Genomic DNA, 21,212 nt, shown 5'->3' with positions numbered 1-21,212 from the left:
TGCGTTTGGCAGTTGCCAGGAGAACGGTACTTCCCTGACTGCATTGTGCAAAGTGTAAAGATTGGTGGAGGAGGGATTATGGTGTGGGGTTGTTATTCAGGGGTTGGGCTTGGCCCCTTAGTTCCAGTGAAGGGAACTCTTAAGGCATCAGCATACCAAGACATTTTGGACAATTTCATGCTCCCATTTTTGTGGGAACAGTTTGGGGATGACCCCTTCCTGTTCCAACATGACCGCACATCAGTGCACAAAGCAAGGTCCATAAATACATGGATGAGCGAGTTTGGGGTGGAGGAACTTGACTGGCCTTTACAGAGTCCTGACCTCAACTCGATAGAACACCTTTGGGATGAATTAGAGCGGAGACTGCGAGCAAGGCCTTCTCGTCCAACATCAGTACCTGACCTCACAAATGCATTTCTGGAAGAATGGTCAGACATTCCCATAGACACACTCCTAAACCTTGTGGACAGCATTCCCAGAAGAGTTGAAGCTGTTATAGCGGCAAAGGGTGGGCCAACTCAATATTGAACCCTACGGACTAAGACTGGGATGCCATTAAAGTTCACGAGCGTGTAAAGGAGGGCGTCCCAATACTTTTGGTAATATAGTGTATACTAGGTTGGATTTTGAAGAGATAAGTGTTTTTCAGATATGATTTAATTCAATCCAATTAAATGCCAAGAAGTGCAGACAAAAACAGACAGCTTTAAGAGAATTTAGCTACTTTAAATATACAAGGATCTTCTTTTTTTAGATCATAAAATGATTATGATCTATAGTTATTCTGGATTCATAGTTTAAGAAAAGAAAAAAAAATCAGGTACATCTATTTTTATCATTCTTGCTTCAATAAATTACACATTCTATCACATGCTCGTTGTGGAACTATGAAGCATATCCTGTTGAGGAACTCCATATTGCATAGATGTTTTGAAATCATGTTTCAACACCGTAGTGTGTTGCTGCATGAACCACATAAATAAATGTCATCATAAACCAACCAAAAGGGGAAATCACAACTAAATGAATCATGTACCTAACTAGAAGTGAAATGTTTAATGTCTTTTTTTAGATCTAAGCATAATTGTAAAAAATTACAAAACCAATAAACATCGTAACATTATGACCACCCGCTTGATGAGTAGGTCCGCCTTTTGCTGCCAAAACAGGGCTGACTCTTTGAGGCATGGATTCCACTAGACCTCTGAACATATGCTGTGGTTTCTGGCACAAAGCTGTCAGTAGCAGATCCTTTAAGTCCTGTAAGTTGCAAGGTGGGGCCTCCATGGATTTCATTTGTTGTTGCAGCACATACCACAGATGCTAAATTGGATTGCGATCTGGAGAATTTGGAGTCAAAGTCAACCCATCAAACTGGTTGTTGTGTGGTAGGGCACATTATGCTGGTGAAAGAGGCCACTGCCATCAGGGAATACCGTTTCCATGATGGTGTGTACTTGGTCAGGTGGTACGTGTAACATCCACATGAATGGCAAGACCAGGGCTGAAACTAATGATTATTAGTTATATGGCTGATCTGTGTACATTTCCGTTAATAGGGCAAAAAAACATATGCAAAGAGAAGTAAAGCTGGACAGATACTGGATGTCCAATTTATTTGGAAATGAAAAATTACCTTCACCCTACATGTACATTGATTATCCAGACTTTTTTGTGTAATTTCTCCATTACAGCCTACTCACTAGTACCACTGGTATATAGCAGTCTGACAATATTATCCATCAAAATTCATATTTGTGGAGACTACTGCACAACTATTTTTTTTTAAATTCCTCTTTATTCAAAAAAAAATTTCCGACAATCAACAATAATAATTTACAACCACATAATTAATAATGTAATTTACAACAACAAAATTATACATTTATCTAAACAAGGAGCCCCCTACCATATATTTATAGTGTATAATTTATATATATATATTTATAATGCATATTTCTATTACTTATCCTCCCTTTAGTCATTATTTCTGACCTCCTTACCCCCTTCCTCTAATATTTTTAATGTATTTAATTTGTTTATTTATTTATAATGTGTTTTTTCCCCCCTTACCATCGCTTATAAATCAAACTGCACAAGTATTTTTACTGTGCAAACATCTCATTCCATGTTTAGCAGGTATTATCCACAAAAAGCAATTAATCTGATACCAATAAGATCTTAGCGATGGATTGCTGTGGATTACTCCACTTTACAATATCATAACATAAGCCCCTAAATGGCAATGTTATCAGATATTTCAGGAGGTATAACTGTGAACAGCCCCCAGAAGGTTACTGTGTTCTGAGGGATACGTTAATTTCAAAAAGCTTCTTTACTCACTGAACTGTTCCCAGCAACACTGAACTGTTTCCAGCAAATACATTTGGCTTCTAAAATGTGCTTTTTCATCATCAAAGTATGATGTTATTAAACAAACAGTCACATGACTCACACATGACAAACATGTCACACACATAACAAACACATACACATAAAATGTGCATTTTTGGCTTGAACAATTCTTACCCATGCTGATGTTATGTGATGATGATCAATTCTGTTCTATGGCAACAATACACTGTTCGTTAAGGGTGCCATGGTCAGGGGTTGGGCCCAAGAGGCCCTGCACTCACTGCCTTTCCTCAGTCTCCTCGGATCAGTGATGCTGGGTGTTATTCAACCCAGAACACGGATAACATCTTGTGGCAAGAAAAGGTACTGCAGGGGTTAGCTATGGATTGAAGGTGAGTTTTGCTGTCAGAGCTGCTTTTTTTAACGAGTGACTGGGATATTTGAATAATTGGATAAATATAAACTATAAATGTTTGTATGACAATAGTATGTTACTGATATGTAAGGGGGTTGGAGATATATTTTTGAGCCACCTGATGTACAGATGGGGAAAATTCTGATTTGTGATAAGAGGTCTGGGGCTTGACTGTGCCATTTTATGACACGCAGGTGTCCAGCTTAGCTCTGGCTGTGTGTTTAGGATTGTCCTGCTGTCAAGAGAAATTAATCATAGTCTTGGGTCTATGGTAGACTGAAATAGGTTTCCTCCTAGAACTGCCCTGTGTTTTGCCCTCAGTCCAGTTTTCCAGGCACTGTCAATAAAATGCATCCCCACCACATAATGCTACCAATCTCATGCTTCAGAACACACACAGGGAGTCTGCAAAACTTAATTCTGCGAAAATGAAGTGGCCTAACAAGATACATAGACTATATAATATGTCTTCCTACTCAAGTTAAAGAGAACTTCCAATGATGGTTGGCAAGGTAGCATTTAATGCAAGGATACCTCTGGAACTATATGGTCCAAGTACAAATTACCAGAGATGCCAGCTCCTGTGACTGGGGCTCCACAATGGAGATGATGTTGCTCAGGGGGTATAGTCCATGTGGGTATTTCAAGAGTCCTCCAACGCGCAGGAACCTTGAGCAGTATTGGAAGCACTTTTTCACTTCAGGCCACTATTCTCAGGAAAACATGTTTCCATGCTCTCTAACAATGTCACCAGAGTCATCTACCTCAGTCATCAAGGGCACACAAGTCTGAGCCCCTAAGAGCAAATTTGGGGAGAAGAATAAGTGGGGAAGAATCTAGCACTGACATCAGAGACCCACATCAAGGGAGAAGAAAACCTGGTGGTGGAATACCTGAGCTCGACTTCTTCAGACAAAAAGAGTAGGAACTGGATTCAAAAATATTCCATAGTTGATCCCTGAGTGCTGCTTTACATCTATTTATTCACCACAGCCAAAATCGCACCAATGGTGGTCAGTAGGAATAACAAATATGCCCTGGGAGGTAGCAGAGTGGCCTATGATTGGTGTTAATGGGCGGAATACCGCCACACCATTGGTGCCAGTTGGAAGGAATAGTATCCCGTTGTTGGTGTTAATGGGAGGAATAGAGTCCCATCATTTGTGTCAGTGAAAGAGATAGTTCCGCATGGCGGTATCAGTTGGACAATTATTGCCCCACCATTGGTATCAATGGGAGGAATGAAGCTCAATTGTTGGTGTCAGTAGCATGAATAATGCACCATAATTGGTGTCAGTGAAGGGAATAGTACTAAGTTGTTGATGTCAGTGAGAGGAATAGAGCTCCATCGTTGGTGTCAGTGGGATTAGGAACTCCCCCCAGCATTAATGTTCGGGGGCCATTTACCTGTTTATATGCTCTATGACCCGTGCTGCTTCTCTTTTGGATGGATATCAGTGAGAGGAATAGTGCCCTATTGTTGGTATCAGGGAAATCAGAAAAACCCACGGGCATTGGCATTCAGGGTCACTTACCTGTGTATATGCTTCATGTCTTGTGCCTCTAAACTTATAGCCAGATAATGTCACAGCCAGAACTATGTCGGTACCAGGAGTGAATACAAAAAAAAAAGATAATTTTGTCTTTATTACTGCTACTTAAAGTGCTCTGGGCTAAAAAGATTAAATAGGAAGTGTCTCCTGTCATGGTCTGATAGCTGATCATGAAGGTTAAATCTGTATAATGGCACTAAAATTTTGTTTGTATTACCAAACTCAGTGAAAAGATTTACAAATTAAATAAAGGCCCTTTTTTAAATTTTCCAGTGTTTTTGTGTTACTAAAAAATAATGACCAAACTAATAAAACATGAAAAAAGTTTAATTTTTCGTTAAAAAAAATAAGAATTAAAAAAAAGGAAAAGTTAATTAAGGTTGTTTAGGGTTAAGTAGGAGTTATAAAGGAGTTAAACAGGAAGACAGTTTATTATTTTTGCAGGATTATTTCTAACTGACATCATATGCAGATCAATGCTCACTCCATTAATCTGCTATAAAAAAAAGTTTCAGTTAATGTTGGTAAATGCAGCCAGAGAGTTGTGGGGATGGGGCTGTGTTGGGCATACTACACACGCCCAATTAATTTAGATTATGAGGGGGATTTATCAAATCTAGAGTAGTTGCACATAGTAACCAATCAACTTTTCTCTTTCATTTTAAAAGCGTAACTGAACAAACTGAAGAGAGATAATTGGTTACCATGGACAACTGCTCCAGATTCTGCCTGCTCAAGTTTTGATAACACCGTCACCCCCCCCCACGTGTTTTTCCCTTCCACTAGGAACCCACTCACCTACTGTATCTAGAGGTCACCTTCTGAAACAATACTGTATATTAATATAAAGTATCCTTTATTGATATAAAGGATATCAATTATCCCAACTTCCTTCACCAATACCAGATTTCATGGCTGGGACATATTACAAAGTTAAAATCACCCTTCTCTCCAAACTGTTGTACTACTTCTTCCCTCCTGTATGCGGTGTATTCTCCATAAACAACTAATAAACTTTTATGTGGGTGAACACTAAGCCTCGCATAACCCAGACGATGCTATTTCAACCCAGACATGGTGGCAGTCTGTGGGACCCACATATAACCAACTACAATTCTGCTGCATAAATTGTTCAGCTTTTTGTCTATAACGCCACAACAAGACCTCCTCTATGGTTCAACCTAGGGGCTCTTAAGGGGGATCTGATTTCAGTAAAGGCCTTACCATGGATTCACCCTCCTTTGCATAAACAGATCACCAATCCCAATCTGAAACCACCAATCAGTCACTCTCTGTAAGTGCGGGATAACGTGAAATATTCATATAAACTTCTGTGTCCCATTGACTCACTCACCACCCTGATCCTCATGTTTCTGGTCTATACAAGATAGACTTGATTTCGCTGGTAGGTGTCACAACTCTCTGGGCACCATGTCTTATATGCTTGAGAGGTTTTTTTATCACAGAATTTTCTGACAAGTTAGATCGCCAGGTCTTTCCTCACACATACTAGGGCCAAACCACTAAGCCACTTTGCTGCTCACAGGCACTCTATAGAATTTATATACCAGTGATGCCTAAAAGAGTTATTACCGTTGCCTCTTTGTAAAGCTCTCACAATGCTCAATCATTGTTACAAATCAAAGCTTTCCTGCCCACACAATCAATCTTCTTTTCTGCAAACTTTGACACCATTTGAACAAATCAGCTTACATGATCTCTCATTAAGGGGTACAATTTCCATGCTTTACAATTCGTGTTTGGAAGATCAAGCTCCTGTTACTCTCGAATATGTTAAATGCTGGGAAAGGGACCTTAGGAGTAATTTGGAGCAGATAGACTGGAGACAATTTGGCAGTGGAGTCTAATGTTGAACTACTTATGCGCTGGCATATGGCCCCACAACACTTTGTGAAGTCTGTACACACTTCTTCGAGTATGAATCCCAGGGATGTCAGTACACTGCTACCCTCTTTTAAATATGGTGGAAATGGTCCAACATTAGGACATATAGGACCAATGTAAACCAATTAGTCTACATCTTTTTAGACAAAGGTATCCCGAAAAACTGGAAAGAAGCCCCGCTAAACTTGAAGCCTGCAGATTTTTGTTCAAACATACAATTTCGCCTCCAAACGTTTTAGCTTACTATGTCTAAGCAGGTTCTCGGCAAAGTGTGGTTGTTCTCCGTGCCTATGATTGCTCAAAATAAACAAAAGATGGTATGGTTTTTACTTCAGAGAAAATGGCTGCGATGGATTCGATGCATAAGTTGAAACATATTTGGACTCCTTGTTTCGAGCATTATCTTCCTATTGACTTTGACCGCTCTTTGTTGGTTCTCTTATATACACTTAACCATCCCAGGAGCCTCTTCTGTATGAGAGCATCAAGTGGTACAGTATTTATGCCCCCATTTACCGTATTTTGCGGTCCATAAGACGCACCGGACCATAGGACGCAGGGAGGTCCAGCGCGCCTTATGGAGCACTCGAGACTGTAGCTTCTGTGACAGCTTCTATGACAGAAGCTGTCACAGAAGCTGCAGTTAGTGACCGCTGAGACAGGTGGCGCTGTGATTACAGCGCCATGGTCTCAGTGATGACACAGAGCAGGCGAAGAACGTCTATTCTTCGTCTGCTCTATGGTTATCTCGATCGTAGCCGCTGCTCGGTTTTAATACGAGTGATCTCATTAGATCACTCGTATTAAACAAGCAGTGGCTCCTACTACTCGCCCGGCGCCCGAAACTGCATGTCTCGGGCGTCGGGATTCGCTCCATAAGACGCAGTCACTTTTTCCCCCTCCTTTTGGGGGGAAAAAAGTGCGTCTTATGGAGCGAAAAATACGGTACTTTGTTCTTTTTTTTACTGTCTAATTCACTTTTTTTTTTCACATGTTGTCCATGTGACTTTGGACCTATTTACAAACTCTTGTTTGGACCCAATCTCTACAAACCTATCCCACTCTGTGCATTACAATTTCCATTAGATAATTCATTCATATATTTAGCTTTATGTGGGCTACACTCATGATTCTCTTCTCTTACATGCTTTCTTGCACTCTGTTATGGGTATACATTCTGTAGTCAACCATCATACTGATCACTGGCGTTCGGCAGTGTTCTAATCTCCTATTCTAACTGTGATTTACTGTCCAAACGCTTCTATATGTAACTGTTGAATATTGCTGAAAAGAAGAATGGACACCGTCACTCCAAAGGCAAATCGAGCATGTCTATTTATTGACGTACATGCATAGCAAAATCCGCTCATTGCAACGTTGCGGGGTCACGCAGGATCCCCTTCATCAGGCAGAAACAAGTGATACAGATGCAAGTGAAAACACCTCAATATAAACACACTAACAAGTGATAACAGACCTATCCCTTGTTGGTGTGTATATATTGAGGTGTTTTCACTTGCATCTGTATCACTTGTTTCTGCCTGATGAAGGGGATGCTGTGTGACCCCAAAATGTTGTACTGAGTGTATTTTGCTATGCATTTATGTCAATAAATAGACATACTTGATTTGCCTTTGGAGTGCCGGTGTCCATTCTTCTATTCACGTATCGAGGTGGTAGCCATCCGTCAACATCCGATGCACCCACTTTATATTGATGGAACAGCGGGTCTGAGTGTGGTGGGTATATGGACTGTATCCTGTTGTATATTGCTGTCTCACTCAAAACCTTTCAATAAAAATGTATTAGATAAAGGTGGTACACTGCGCTAGTAGTAGAACTAACAATAAATAATTCCTAAAGTGGGCAAGCTGCTGTGCTAATAAAGTGATAATAGGTGAATAATGATACACCGTGCTATTAATTAAATCTAAAAATGCATATGAATAATCCTAAATGAATTGTGCTAATAATAAATAGAAAAAATAGAAAAAAAATGCACTAGAGCATAAAAAACAATGTAACCAGGAAGTGTAGAAAAACAAAACTAATAGTCCATAATAGTATAAAAATTCTCATAGATATCCATATAGAAAGTAACAAAATCATCCACAGTGTTCGTGTAAAAAATAAAAAAATCCACTCATCAAACTAATAAGACATATGATTACAATAATTAAACAAAAAAAAAGTGAGCAGTATATATAAGAGGATAATACATAGTCTTTATAAAATCAACTGGTCCAAAAGGATGCTTCAAGCAATTCCTCCACGATATTAGGCAAATATATCCAGATCTCTCAATGATTTATATAAATCAGAATGGCAGGCAGTGCAAACAAGAAGATGATGAGCGATCCTCAGATAGACGGAAAGGCTATTCCTCCAAGATGCCACACAGGACCATCACCGTAACCAAAAGAGAAAAAACTCCAATAGTGAAGTACATCACATTAAGTTTAATAAGGGATAAAAAGAAACACTTGCAAGATGGCCATAGTGTATAAGCATGTAGCAAACAAACAGTCGACCGATTCTTAGGAGCGGAGTCGGAACTGATGACCTCCACTAGCACTTCCTGCTGGGGTAACCTCAGTACGTGCCTGAACCTAATCCCGATGCATTTCGTCATACAGACTTTGTCCATGGTAAGGCAGACGTACTGAGGTTCCAACTTAACTCTATTTATATCCTATACCCACCTCCAAAGTAACCCATTTTAGGTCACAAGCTAATTGACGTGTATTTCAGATAAAACATTTTCAGATTTGTAATATTTATTATTAGCACAATTCATTTAGGATTATTCATATGCATATTTAGATTGAATTAATAACGCGTGTATCATTATTCACCTAGTAAAAATGTATTGAAACAGAAAATAGACTGAGCCTACACTGCTACCTGGAGCATCTGTACTTTTATTTGCAAGAGAGAGAGCTTCCAGTGACTCCATTGTCATTTCCCACATCTCATCACACATTCAGCAGTTCAGCTCTGTGAATCACTGCACGCAAGCATGTTTAGCCAAGGCTCTACACCAGGGGTAGCCAAACTCCGGCCCTCCAGCTGTGGTGAAACTACAAATCCCATGATGCATCTTTCTTCGGGAGTCATGTCTGTGGCTGAGAGAATCTTGCAATGCCTCATGGGATTTGTAGTTCCACCACAGCTGTAGGGCCGGAGTTTGGCTACCCCTGCTCTACACAGTGCTAGGCCCACATTTTATATTTTAGAAAAAATGACAATTATACTATCTAGTGCCAGGCAGGCCAGCTACCCACAACCTTGCTTTTAGGATTTTAAAGAGAGTGAGGCTGATTTCCTAAATCGGTTAAGAATCTTTACTCAAACTGACTGAAGATTCACTTCAATTATCCAATTACCTAAAAGCAAAGTGAAAGTGAACACAGCTACAAATTACTAAGCGAATCTTTTAGTAAATAACTACGGTACTCTCTGTAATGGGGAACAAGAACAAAACTGCTGCAGGTATAAAGTTCATGCATCCCTAGCTTTGGTGTTTGTTTCAATGACAGAGTTTTTTTTAAAGAATAGCTTAATGTAGTGAGGGTTTGGCTCTGGTTATTTGCATAGTGCATATAGGAGAATGTGTCAAACTTAAAACAGAATGGTGAGTATGTTCTGTTCCAGTTTGACACCAGACCACTTTATGTACAGTTTGAATTTCCATCATGTGTTTTTCATAGATAGTATGGAATGAATACATTGACCCTTGAACTCAATAGATCTAAAACTCTAACTGCATGTCTTTTAGTTTGTTCAGGCACTGTGAAGGTGCAGTTTTTTCATAAAATAATGTTTCCTTTTTTAAAAAACATTTATTTTGCATCTCATTGCTGCTGATCTCCTTCAGCCTCTTTCAGTCACTTTCTGTTTACATGCACTCACTCTCACGTCAGCTCCACATCATTGTTCTGGACTTTCTTCATGATGGTGATAGCAGTGGACCATACCTTTGAAATGTGTTTCATGATGGCCTCCGATAGCCTCTGCCGGAGGCTCATGTGACAGTGTAACCAAACAGGAGAGCAATTGGGAGATAGCCATCACCCTAAAACAGGAAGTGTCTGAACAAGGACTTTCATGGTGGGATCACCAGGTATTATTTTCATGAACGCTTGATTTAAAAAGAATTGTGAAACTACATTACCTGTTAAAGCGTTAACAGTTTAGATCTACTTTAATTCTTAAAATGTCATATTTATATTTATGTTTTAAATGATTTTACAAATTGTTGTATACAAAGTATGTTTTTATTGGGCAACGTGGCTTGCAAAATATATGTTTTCCCACACACACAGTACCTTGCCAACATCTGTGAGGAGTAATAAAATTAGTCACTGATGTCACTTTTAGTAAATTTGCCCTTTAAATGCCATTATCAGTTTAAATCACTTACCTAAACACTTACCTCCAACTCATACATTGCTTGCACCTGGCTTGCCCTATTCACTTCTATGACTGCTTAGTACTCTGCTAAATGGCTGGAATCTGCCATGAGTATGAACCAGCCACAGAAGTGAATGGGCTGAGTGGCACACATGCACAACAGGAGCTGGTCGCAGTCAGCTTGTTTTTATGTATAGACATTACACCATGTAGGGCTGCTCACTGAAGCATGGCTGAAGGCTGAAGTATTACACTGAAGGGTGTAAGGGGAAGATTTAAAGGTCACATTTACTAAAAGTAAGCTCTTTACTGAATGACTGTACTTTACTGTAACTTAGCAGGTGCTTGCCATGAATACAAGATAGGATAGGGGCTACATTCTAGAACTATCTAAGCAACAGAAAATATGCTCTGCAAAGGATTCAGTTACAGTAAGTTATAAAAGTCAAGCTTGCAGTCTTTAATCCAACCAGACAATTCTTTTCCTTTGCAATTGTTTCTCCATCCAACCCTGTAGGATGAATACAAATTGTGAATTGTGGAAGTACTGGTTTCAAATTTACATTTGTTTACAAGAATAGCAAAAGAAAATTAAAAAGGTAATAGAGCTTGTAATAAAGAAATAGTAGAGAGGACAAGGTACTAGTATAAAGCCGGGTATACACATGTCTATTTTTTTTGTTCAACAAAAACTGCACTGTGTTCAAAATAAACTATTCCCCAGTCAAAATATCTAAAACAATATTCTTATAAATTAATAAACAAATACGTCTTCTGTGTTTATACACCATAATACTCATTTACATGCAAATTGTGTCCATAACAATGGGACATATATTCATCCAGGGAACAAATAATGTGTCCATTCAACACAATCCAATCTTCTTATCTAATATTGAGGCCCTTCTCTCGAATGTCCAAATTGATTTAATTGCCAGTTTAGAACTCAAGTTTGGCATCTAATACATACCATGCATTCATACCATTAGGATCCTCCACAACACGTTTTGCGCATTTTACAGATTGTGAGATGTCATCGGATAGGAGGGCTGTAAAGAAACATTGCCGTTTTATTAAGAAGTAATAATCGCATGCTTAATACGTTTGAATACTTTTTTTTGTAGATGTTTTGCAATATATTAATTTGCTATATTAAAATGAAATGAACTGTCAAAACAAAATCCTCTACATGACCCCTGACTTCTCATTAAGCAACTGAATATGTACACAAGGGGTAGGCAAACTCCGGCCCTTAATTAATCAATTATATGGAACCCTTTGACACAGCACTATACTAAAACCTTCAGATCTTCCCACATGATGTCTATACTAACCCCAGCTCTGTTTTTATTTTAAAGTAATAATACAGTGTGAAAGCCTTGATGTATTGGCCATCTTGGGTATTAGCAGAAGTGTACTGAGTTTCACAAGGATTTGCAATCAGCAGATTGGAGAACTAAACATGATACTTATATCCCGCTTTTGTAAACTAAAGTGATATTGTATGTAGTTTATTTTCATTTTTGTACTATCATTAGTACGTAGTACAAATTATTAGTCCTAGATTCTAAATGTGAAATGTGTATGCATTTGACCTGTATAGCAAAAACTATAAATTGAGAGTAGCATACTGTGTATGTAACCCTAACAATGTAACATTGTGACAGACAGCAGTTAATAGCTGGTTCGGTAGTGAAAGCGTGGGTGTTCAGGTGAAAATGTGGCCATACACTTTACAACCATCTCAAGACCTTAGTCATCTTGGACAGGCAGATTGTACTTGCGATCATCGCAAGCCCGCACCGCTGAGGAGCAGGCTTGCGATGACCGCAATGCTGAACGGGCAGTGTGCACATGTGCACACCGGCCTGTTCGACATTTGTCTCCCGAGCATCATTCAAACCAGCTGAAAATCGTAAGATTTTCGGCTGGCTTTCTAGCATGCTCCTTAGACCAAAGACGTGCGACCGTACAGTAGAAACGGTCCCACGTTTCATTCACACAGCCCGATTCTCGTACGATCGCGGGATTTCCCGCACCTAAAGACTCAGTGGAATCAGGTGCTTGTAGAGCCACAAAAGGGAATCAGACTAGTCAGCCACACCTCCCCCCTCACCGGGAGACAGCAGCCTGAGTGAGAGTGTCTGGTCTGACCTATATATCCACTTTTGTAGACAATTGGGATAACACCTATTTTATATTTGTTACATATTTCCCATTCACATAAAATGGCTTGAAAAAAATAAAATTGCTGCTTGCATGTTACATTCTGAAATAAATGTTTTTCTCTGTAATTAATTTACCCCTGGGATGCCAAGGGGGGTACACAGGTTAATGTTAACATAACTAAATCTGTCTGTACTGTGCTGGCAGATTTCATTATAGTAAACTAGAGCGGAACTCTGTCTGTCCTAACAAAGAGTTAAAGATCTTAAAGCATTGTATGTTAATGAAAGAAAGCTCAGTCTGTTCCTAGTCTTTGTATGGGGACAGACAGAGTTTTCTGTCCCTTGGAAATTGAGTGAGATGCTTGCAAAGGCTGGCTACACAGACACATCTAAAAAGGTAAGAACTATTTTAAAAATATATTTTCAGATAGGCTGTTAGCTGCAGTGTGGTGCGTTTTCGGAGCATTTTGCGCTTTGACGCGTTCGTGCGTTTCCAGTCTGTTTCCGGACCGGAGAGAATGTGACATGCAGTATTTTTTCTGTCTGGTTTTTCTCTCTAATGAATTCCAGGAACTTTTCTGTCCGGACTGGAACGGACTGCGCTGGTGAGAACTGTAGCCCATAAAACACATAGGGAGACATTGGGATACATTTTGGGTGCACGGTTCTGGTTCGGACAGAATCCGGACATCGTGTGAACAAGCCCTTAAGGTGGTTGTTAATGAATAAAAGTGGGTGGAAAGCCCTAAAATGCAAGTTGGCATATCAACCGTATCCTTGAATGCTGTAGACTTTAAGTGATAACTCACAGCTTGTAATTTACTCCCTTTTGGTCCATTAAATATACCATTGAAAGTGTTTTGTTATATCTGTTCAATAAGTGTTGATCCTGCCAGAAACCTAATGAGTTGATCAGTGAAGTTACTGTGCCATTGGCCTCTGTAATCTCATGAGATCTCAGGGAAAGGCATTTTCCGCCTCTGAGATGATTTGCATGGTCAGATGTCCTAGTCACATGTGCCAGAGTTCCAGGAAGTAAAGGGAGATCTAGTAATCTGCCCTTAGTAAAAGTAGCCACTGTGAGTAGAATGGGGAGGAAAAGAGAAATAAGGTATGCGAAGAATACAAAGCCGGCAATTATCTAGAAGTATGTGTTTGTTGATTGTCATTTCTAAACATTTCTAAAGGTGTCTTTGTTGTAGTTTCAAAGATATGGGTAAAGTTCCTCTTCAATTGCAAGTGACAGTTTAAAGCTAACCACAGGTTTATTTTAAAGCAGAAGAATATTAAATACAACCTTTTTAATGTTATAAAATGTATGCTTTTTTTCATGAGTGAAAGTGCAAACTAACTACAGGCATCTCTCACTGGGGCAGAGCATTTAAAAACAGATAAACAAAATTTCTAACTTTTCCCCACCCTTTACAAAATGTAAGAAAAATGCTATGTACAGAATTGCTAAGTTTGTAGCTGAAAATATGTGAATGTATTCACAACAGGTACTTAACCCTCTGCTGCTTGTGCTGGCTGGATTAACACATCTCCCAACAGAAAAATGGGATTGCTTTGAATATGGGGGATGAGCTTGATTCCAAAAAAAGTAAAAGCACTTTTTTACTTGACAGGAGCTAACATTATAAAAAGTTACTTTTTATCTTGGTGTTTAAAGTATATCTAACCCCAAAAAAGAAACTGTAATATATTGCAGCCTACAAATTCTTAGATGTGCAATACACTGAGTGGCCAGTTTATTATGACCACCTGACGTTTGTAGGCAAATTAGCTATAATTAGCTATAATTTGGCGCTGAAGTTGCTGGAGGGCCAGACCATTATAAATAGGAAAGCAGGTTGTTTACCACGACAGTAGAAGTGATTTTTTTCTGAAGATATGGGTAAACAACGCGATTTAACAGCCTTTGAACGTGGGATGTTTGTTGGGGCTCGGAGCCATGGAGCGAGTATCAGCAAAACGGCAGAATTCGTTAAATGTTCAAGAGGGGCTCATTGTTAAAGTGTTTAAAGACTGGACTGTCAGCCGAAAATCTGGGTCTGAACGTGCGAATTGTGGCCGTCAGCGACTAGTCAATGTTAGGGCAGAACGGAGAGTGGCAAGACTTGTACAAGACAACAGAAGGGCAACAGTGCAGTGTCAGATTCCTCGCATCACCTTTCAACATCTCGTGGAGTCACGAGGCGGCACAACTAAGTCATCTCGTGGAGGCGGCCCAACGAAATACTGATGGGGTGGTCATAATAATCTGGCCACTCAGTGTATATAAAATTGTTGTTCTTGGGATTATGTGTGTCGCTATCACAAATGTGCAGAGAGGCTACTAAAATTAACATTCTTATTTCATGAGAAAATATCATACAGCAAATAACTTACCAGAGCAATCAATTTTGCACGCATTGTGAGCTCTCTGGGTTTTGTAATCATTACACCACCACCGGCTGTTTATTTGAAGAATACCGTAATCAGTGCTGTTGACTCCAGGGTTGAAGTTTATGCTGCCTGTGTTAAAGGAACTCTCGTAGTAAGCCGTGCAAACCCCTGAAAATGTATTCAACGTTAAGAAGAAATTGTTCAAATGCTATTAATAAATATTGTAGGCTATTATTACAGATCAGAAACATATCATCGTGTTATTATTTGTTTTCTGAATTTATTAATGTAGACACATCCTGTAGTATATAATTACCCACATCAGTCTCAGCTTACTAAAGTTGCTCATAATGTCACTACCACTCAGGAAAATCTTTGGAAGGAAGCCTACCAATATATTTTTTGATTGTGGAAGGAAAATAAAGCCCATGGAGGAAACCCATGGAGAATATATAAATTCCCTGCAGATAGTAAACCAAATGAGATTTAAAGGAGAACTATGGGGTTAGGGCTTTTTCCCATAGTTCTCCTTAGGGTAACGGGAGGACACAAACGTGCGTCCTCCCATTACCCTAAGCTCAGTATACCGCGAGCTACAGCTCGCGGTATACTGAGACGCCGCAGCCGGAGCGAATCCCAACTTCGATGTCGAGATCCGCCCAAGTGCGTGAGTGACAGCTGGCTCTGCCTATCTAGAGGCAAAGCCAGCTGTACCCGCCCCCTCCCTGTCCGTTCCACCAGTCAGCGCTGGCGGATCGGAGCGGGGCGGGGGGAATCCAGCCCCTCCCCTGTCACGGCAGAGAGCTGTGACAGGATCGAGAGGTGAGCGAACACCGGCATGTGTTTGCTCACTTCCCGATCTACTGAGCCGACCTGTGACAGTCTCATTGTGAGTGAAAAGCACCCACCTCATAGTTCTCCTTTAAACCAATGACCCAGAGTAACAAGCCTGAAGAAATTAGCTGCACTGTGCCGTAGCCACTATGTAGATTCCTGTGTAGAACAATAAAAGAGGCCACTCATTACTGGCTTGCAAATAACTCACTTTAACTCCAGGGAAACACAGAGGATGTTTGCTTTCAGAAACCTAAAGCTGAACTCCAGCTTTAAAAAATGATTTATACTTATATTGGTCTATTTGGCATAAATATAAATGATCTTTGGCTGGGCCACGGGGACTCTGTTATACACGGTAGTAGCCGCAGCTTTTACAGTGTATTACAGCGTCGCTGGGTCCAAGAAAAGTGGATGTGCCAAGCTACTTCCTTTGTACTGGTAAAACACAGTGGATCGCTTGCTCCGCCATTCAGAGGACGCCTCACCACTTCAATGAATACTAGACATTCTTTGATTGGATAAGGGGTGGTGCTGTGACATCACTGTCCATCCTCTGAATTGCACAGCGGCTGTTCCTGGACCTGAAAGACGATGTAATACACTGTAGTAGCTGTGGCTACCACAATATATTATACAATCCGTGTGGCCCTGCCAGGGGTAATTTATTTAGACTTGCATTGTGCCAAGCTGGACCATTGAAAGTATAAATAAATCAGTGGAGTTCAGCTTTAACATTTTTCTAGACACAAATATTACTATTTACTGCAGCATTTTGATCGCACCGCACCAGACTGCAGGCACAATGTGTCTTGCGATCCCGTGCGGGCGATCGCATTGCGGCCGCAGGGCGTGGCTACGGTGCCATTCACTTCAATGGCCCGCCACGCCCCCTCTTGCCCAGCAAAATGCGAGGCAGTGCGTTCTGGCCAGATTCGTGCCGGAACGCACTGCAACTAGTGTGACTGGGCCCTGAGCATCAGCTCTTTCTCTGCCAGCTGTAACATTTTGGGTTCCCCTTTCCCTTTTCTCTCAGTGACAGAGGTGACCAGAACAAAGGTATTAAAGGTATTTTAACCTTTCCTAGCTCTGTTCAAAATTTAAAAAAGGTTCTGGCTATGCATTCACTTTAAAAGGTAAATATTCTAAAGGGTAAGCCCTCATCTGAGGAAATTAATTAACACCATAGGGCCAATTTCACATGGGTGCCTGTCAGTTCTGATCAGCAGAGCAGCAGCAGCAAATCTGGACATTTAGCTGCATTCATTTATAAAACAGATCTTACAATGATAAGTTCCCCCCACTGCTTTCTTATAGACTGGCCTTATATTATAAAAAAATAACAGTTCGCTGGAAGGACACTCCTACATTACCTCTTTTAAACTTAAAAAAATATTGCAACCTGGAACTAGCAAAAAAAATGGAGTCTGAATATATATGAAGAAAACAAAATGAATATTTAATATGTATCATTAGATCCTTAAATCACCTCTGAATTCACTGTCCTTGTGTGTTGTAAAGTAGCCACAGCTCCAAGCTCACTCCCATTATGGACAACAATCTCAATACAATATAATACAGGGAATTGTAGTCCATCATGGGAGCAAGCTTGGAGCGGTGGCTACTTTACAACACACACAGGGACCATGGGGAACAAAAGTAGCCACCCTCCAGAAAGGACAGCGTCAGCACCAATTCAGAGATGATTTGAGGATCTACAGCCGAGTGATACACAAATAAGGTCCAGTATTGTTAATAGTTAAGGTACTTAAATGCATTTTTAAGAATTATCTCCTAAGTGTAGTGTCACTTTAAGTATTCTAACACTGACTAAGCAGGAATCTTAAGACCATGTACAAGCACAAAACTACTTACAGTTTGGCAGACTGTACCCTCTATATCCATCCAGACCCAGACGTTTCATGGCTATTGCAAGTTCACATCTCTCATAATATTTTCCATCCACTAATGCAAGGAAAAGGACTCCTATGATTTGCATAAGGAACTTCATGGCTGATGATATAGCAACATATGAAGAGATACAAGTGCTTCACAATACCCATTACTCCTCCTCCAAAATAACCATGCATAACTTCCTCATTCCTGTACTTACTAAACTCATGATTGTGTAATTTTTAGAATACACAGTGCTAAGGCTGTCATTCTATACTTTTTTTTTCATTCTTGTTTTTCTACACTTGTGTTTGTCAAAGAATTGATCAGGTTCTCTAAAGAAGTTGTTCTACAAGGGAAAGTTTGCTAACCATAACAAGGATTTTTTTTTTTAATCAAATCTTTGCGTTGCAACCTTTAGGCCCCTTTCACACAGCCAGTCCAATCCGGTCCACCTGTCACTTGTTCAAATGGACCCAATCGGATGCCCAATGTAAGTCTATGGGCAGCCATGTGTAAACAGACAGGCGTCTGGCCAGGTTTGAAAAAACAAACGGATCTGAGATCCGTTTCACTGGACCAGATGCCGAATCGGGGGGAAATCTGATGTAAACAAACACGTCAATTTACAACCGATTCCCCATAGACTGACATGGGGTCCGCTAATTGCACTTGTTTTGTCCGCTAATTGCACCTTCGCAAGATGGAGGAAAAAACTGTACAGGCACGGATGCCACAGTTGTGATATCTGCTCCGTACTGCTGAGATCAGGAGGGGATCTGTGCATGGATCCTCTCCTGCTCAGCCCATGTTAAAGAGGCCTTATAGGGGCAAAGCATATTCTCAGTTATATATATTAGATATTGAATAGCAAATAAAAGGATGAACTGTGAATAATGTCAGTTACTAGTTAATTTATAACCAAAGCCATAAAGAGAACAGTTTGACCTAGATGTAAGAAAAACAATGCATTGAATGGTATCTGCAGGTTTAAACAAAACCATGTGTCACACCCACTCACTCTTATCAGGTTCACAAATGCAATTACACCTCTCAGATGCAAACATATTGCAGCATCCTTGGAAGTCATTGAAAAGTCATAGATGTGCATGGCCGGTTCACTCCTGTACATTGCGGTAAAGTGTGTTTTTAACATGCGTTCCCACATATGCAAGACAACACATGTACCACTAGACATGTGCATTCAGATTCGGACGAACCTGCAAATCAACAAAATGTATTCAGGTTATTCGGCGATTCGTCCAAATCCACAATAACAGATTTCTTATATGCTCGAATATACTAAAATTATATTCAGGCATATAAAAATTCGTTATCAGAACGCGCGGTGGCCATATTGGCCACCGACACGTTTTGCACATGCCCGCCGCCATCTTGGAAGCGGGGTGCATAACGTTACATGACACAATGGCCGCTGCATGGGTGATGTTATTTGCAGAACGAGCAGCGGACAAATCGTCCGCCATCGAGTTCTGCTCCTGCACGCCGCCATGTTGGAGTGTATCTTCGTATACACCAAGATGGCAGCGCCCACATATTCGGGTGCCGCCATCTTGGGGTATACCAAGATATAGTCCAAAATGGCGGCACACATACAGCCGCCGCTCGTTCTTCAGTTTCTTTGTGCGGTTTCGGATTCAGAGGCTCGTTGCTCTTGAATTAAAAGATGCAATTCTATAAAGGGGAAAAGAAGAAATGATAAAGGAAAACAAAGATGTAGAAGTAGAGGAGAAGAGAAAAGAAGAGCACACTCCCTTTCACCACAAGCAGAGTGAGTTTCAAACAGGAGATGAAGAGAAATGTTGGCATTAAGGCTGGGTTCACACCTGAGCGGTTTTTTATGCTCGTTTTTCAGCTCGTTTTTTTCGTTCAGTGAAACGCACGTTTCACTGGTGGTATGATTTTTTGGGGTTTTTTTCCTTTATTTTCTCTATTTAAAAAAAAAACATTTTTGTATTTTTTTTGTTTCATTTTTAAACTTCCTGCCGGCTCCGCCCCCTGCGACGTGGCCGATCTCAAGGGACGGAACCCGGAAGTCGGCAGCCGCCAAAGACACAGCAGGGATCGCGGACAAGGTAAGACCTGTACGCTGTATTCCCGAGTGTGGCTCGGGGTTACCGCTTTGTTAACCCTGATCCACACTCGGGAATACCAATGGAAACGCGCGGCAAAACGCCCCAATGAAGCTTCTGTACTTCTTTGGGCGTAGGGCGTTTTGCAGCACGTTCCTACGCGCTGTAAAACGCCCAGGTGGGAACCATGCCCATAGCAGGGGTGTGGAAATGTAAAAAAAATAATACTTGTCCATGGGCTAAAGCGGGGGGCAAAATCTACTTGTCCTGATACAAAAAAATAGGGATGCACCAATACCGTTTTTTCAGTATCGAGTACCGATATTTTGCTATCGGATCTCGCCGACACTGAATACTAATACCGGTGCTTCCGCTGGCATTGAGCAGGATTCCCTGGTAATCACGGAAGCCTGCTCCATGTTGTTTAGCCTGCTTGATTGTGATTGGCCGGGGAAATCTGCTTCCTGGCGAGTAATGACCCGATTGACTGGGAATCTGGTTCGATGATGATTGGCCAGGAAGCCGGCTTTCCAGCCAATCAGCAAGGAGCCGGCTTCCCGGCCAATCAGAAAACCAGGAGGCATGTCATTACTTGCCGCATGGCTTCCTGATTGCACGGGAAGCTGGCTCCATGTTCCCCTACGGCACTGCCAGTCAGAGGAAATTTTCATCTCGATGTACGTTCGAATATCAGGGAAAGTATCGGAGCATTTGGGTGAGTACAAGTACTCGCCCAAATACTTGGTATCGCAATGATACTAGTATTGGTGCACCCCTAATCAAAACATATTTGACTGTGCTAAATAGCGCTTCTCACTGGTCACAGCAGTCATCTGACCACGTTGACCAATGAGTGCTTGCAATTTGCGAGCGAAATTCAAAATGCATAGGGGAGGACTGCGCTGGACAGCAGTACGGGGTACAGATAGTACACCCATACTGGCGGAGGGGAGGGATTCTTCGCCGAAAGGTAAGTTCACCCAAGGGGGTGGCGGTTTGGGAGAGAAGGGGCCAGATTTCATCGGGTAATTTTATTTTTCCATATTACCTGGGAAAATGAACTTACCCTTTAATGCACATTGTGTGTGTGTGTAAGAGAATTCTGCTGCCTGGCTACCACCATGGAATGGCGGCGGCAATCTCAAAACACATGCAGAATATCCTACGCATGCGTTTATTTGCATGCAGATGGCGG

At 40.8% G+C, this 21,212-nt stretch overlaps 1 protein-coding gene across 1 annotated transcript; it reads right to left on the bottom strand.

Moving 5' to 3' along the window:
* Positions 1-10,962: 10,962 nt before the first annotated feature.
* On the bottom strand, positions 10,963-18,112 carry LYZ (lysozyme). Its single transcript, XM_018576361.1, has 4 exons — positions 17,907-18,112; positions 15,201-15,365; positions 11,615-11,693; positions 10,963-11,155 (listed from the first exon to the last, which is right to left on the bottom strand). Exons 1-4 carry the CDS (start codon positions 18,040-18,042, stop codon positions 11,071-11,073), a joined length of 465 nt encoding a protein of 154 aa, XP_018431863.1. The 5' UTR covers positions 18,043-18,112; the 3' UTR covers positions 10,963-11,070.
* Positions 18,113-21,212: the final 3,100 nt, after the last annotated feature.

The sequence above is a fragment of the Nanorana parkeri genome, unplaced genomic scaffold (genome assembly GCF_000935625.1).
Source record: "Nanorana parkeri isolate BGI_ZX_2015 unplaced genomic scaffold, ASM93562v1 scaffold65, whole genome shotgun sequence".
NCBI classification, from domain to species: Eukaryota; Metazoa; Chordata; class Amphibia; order Anura; family Dicroglossidae; genus Nanorana; species Nanorana parkeri.
Note: the sequence above shows the minus strand (reverse complement) of the source record. Positions and strands in the feature narration are given on the sequence as shown.

Coding starts and splice junctions, on each gene's coding strand:
- LYZ (XM_018576361.1), bottom strand. CDS start 18,042: ATGAAGTTCCTTATGCAAATCATAGGAGTCCTTTTCCTTGCATTAGTG. Junction 15,366..17,906: donor AGGGTACAGTCTGCCAAACT/GTAAGTAGTTTT, acceptor ATACATTTTCAG/GGGTTTGCACGGCTTACTAC. Junction 11,694..15,200: donor GTGCAAAATTGATTGCTCTG/GTAAGTTATTTG, acceptor GTTTCTTTACAG/CCCTCCTATCCGATGACATC.